General features: G+C 41.5%; 1 protein-coding gene across 2 annotated transcripts in view; it reads left to right on the forward strand.

Moving 5' to 3' along the window:
- Nucleotides 1-2,060, forward strand: part of mphosph6 (M-phase phosphoprotein 6) — a 6,770-nt gene extending 4,710 nt beyond the window's left edge. For both annotated transcript variants that reach the window (XM_015398077.1, XM_015398076.1), the window contains exons 3-5: nt 928-1,018; nt 1,124-1,227; nt 1,432-2,060. In XM_015398077.1, coding sequence (XP_015253563.1) covers nt 928-1,018; nt 1,124-1,227; nt 1,432-1,567 — 331 coding nt within the window. In that variant the 3' untranslated portion in view covers nt 1,568-2,060. The remainder of the gene's footprint in view (nt 1-927; nt 1,019-1,123; nt 1,228-1,431) is intronic.
- Nucleotides 2,061-2,354: the final 294 nt, after the last annotated feature.

Genomic DNA, 2,354 nt, shown 5'->3' on the forward strand with positions numbered 1-2,354 from the left:
TTCTCTAAGGTCTAAGGCGCGCGCGATTTGCGATTTTCGTGCGCACGTTAAACTTATTGCGTGGCCGCGAAATACTACTTCGTGGCCACAATTAAAACATTTTTTTGACCATGTCATCAGAGGGGCTCCGTAGATTTGTGTGAATCGGCCATGTTATTAAAATGTGATTTCAATAAGTGCTGAGGTTTATTTATTTCAAAGGCTTATTTTCTCACCGCAAAAACAATCAAGAAATAGTAAAAATGTCTTAAATTTAGTGTATTTATCCTTAATTTGAGTAGGTTAATTAGATAATTTGTCAATGGAATGAGTTGTTTTAATCTTGGAATAAAATAATTACATAATATGCTCTTTAAATAAGATGCTGTAATTGTTTTCTTTTTTTTATTGTAAAATGTCTTGTTTCATTGGCAAAGTGTCTCACTTCCTCAATTCAAGAAATAAAATGCAGTTATTTTAAGAAAAAATGACTTATTTAGATGTTATTTTTTGCAGTGCTATTAGAGAACAATAGATGTTCTTTCTGTTGAGGTTTTAAAAACCTATTGGATCCCAGAGAAATGCTCAGTTTGGCACAAACCTTAGAGAAAGAGGCTGAAGGGAAAAAGTAAATCAGATGCAAATGTTTGCTTAATGTGACCAGATCTAAAGATCAAAAACAAACCGTTCCTCAGTCATTTATTTTAATACATGTAATTGATTTATATTTTTGACTGTTTAAGAGTATTGTTGCAGGGCTGTCAGCTCTATGACGCTGCTTTGCTTTCCTTAAATGTAAGAGGCGCCTGTAGAATGGTTATTTTTAACTTTTCATAGGTGGGTCCAAATAAGCTCCATCCAAAAAGGTTCTGGTTGTCTGACCCGTTTAAATTATCCAGCTGCTGTTTTCTTGAAGATGTTCTCTGCTCATTCTGGATGTTATTACAGGAACCTGATCATAGAGGAGAAGAGCCTGGTGCCCTGTGAGGACCTGCTCTACGGCCGCATCTCCTTCAAAGGCTTTAATCCAGAGGTGGAGGTCGGTACCTTCGGATCAGAACCAGCAGCCTCCACAGAATCGCTTTAGGTTTTTATTAATGCTCTGCTCTCTGACAGAAGTCTGAACCTTCTGCTTCCTTCCCAGAAACTGATGGCGACTCTGAATCCTAAAAATGAAGCGGAGGAAGAGGAGGAGGAGGAAGAGAGGCGAATGCAGACAGACGTCACAGATGAAGAAATGGCTCTGAGGTAAAAATGTGGATGATCAGAACCTGCAGCTTCAGAGGGTTTGTTCCCTGAGCCGTCGGCAGACGTAGAGTCAGAGAGGAAGCGCTGATCTCTGCAGCTTCAGTCAGACTCTCTGCTTAAATTTTAAAAGCTCTCTGCTGTGTTTCCAGGAACTCTGCTCCTGATTGGTCCACTTGGACTCACAGCTTCCTGTTTCTGTTTCAGGTACGAGAGTTTGGTGGGAACCCTGAAGAAGAAGTTTGCAAAAAAGCGCGAGCGAGCGGCGCTGGACGGGGACGACGTCAACCAGAACGTGGCTGAGAAAACCTCAAAGAAAGCTTTCCTCAAACCTCAGGACTGACCAGATCCTGGCTGTTAGGACTCAGCGGCGCCACGCGGTTAGTTTTAATCTACCTTCGCCTGCTGGACGTCTGCCGTTGGTGATCTGACCTGGTGTATGGTGAAACTCTGAGAGGCTGCGGCGTGTTTGGATGTTCAGACGGAGCGACTCGCTGGGATTTTCAGCTGCTGGAACCTCATGAAGCTCTGATGTCATCAAAGCTGCAGTGAATCTCCAGGGGAACCAAACCAGAATCGGGTCGGATTCTGGAGACTTCCTGATGTTTTACAGTGAAGCTGCTTCAGAACCAGACTCTTTGGACTGAGCTGATTTCAGTACTCTTTAGTACTTCTTTTTTTTTTTTTTAAAGAAATTGCTTAAAATCTGTTGGTTTTTTTTTATTTTTTGTTATATATCTCTGCTGCTGCAACGCTTCTGGTTTTCTATGTAGATGTTTGAAAAATGGAATGTTAACGAAGCAAAGTGTCATTTTAAATAAACCTCGATGACCTGTGTCAGGAAGTTCTATTGAACTGTGGGATTCAAAGATGTTCAGGTTGCTGAGAGCAAAGCCCTGAAGATTTTTACAAACAGGTAAAGGTATAATGCAGGATTTTCGTGAAGACCCGCCCTCTCCACTTCTAAAAACGATGCACATTCCTGTAGCCGCTCCCGAGAGGGAACGCCTATTAAATGCGTGCAGGAGCTCATTTCTCCTGTTGAAAAGTTTCTTTTTGCATCACTCATACAAGTTTACTTTGCAAAAGATTTGCAATTTTTCCACTATGTCAGACTCACCACCGCTAAG

The sequence above is a fragment of the Cyprinodon variegatus genome, unplaced genomic scaffold (assembly GCF_000732505.1).
Source record: "Cyprinodon variegatus isolate N-32 unplaced genomic scaffold, C_variegatus-1.0 Scaffold910, whole genome shotgun sequence".
NCBI classification, from domain to species: domain Eukaryota; kingdom Metazoa; phylum Chordata; class Actinopteri; order Cyprinodontiformes; family Cyprinodontidae; genus Cyprinodon; species Cyprinodon variegatus.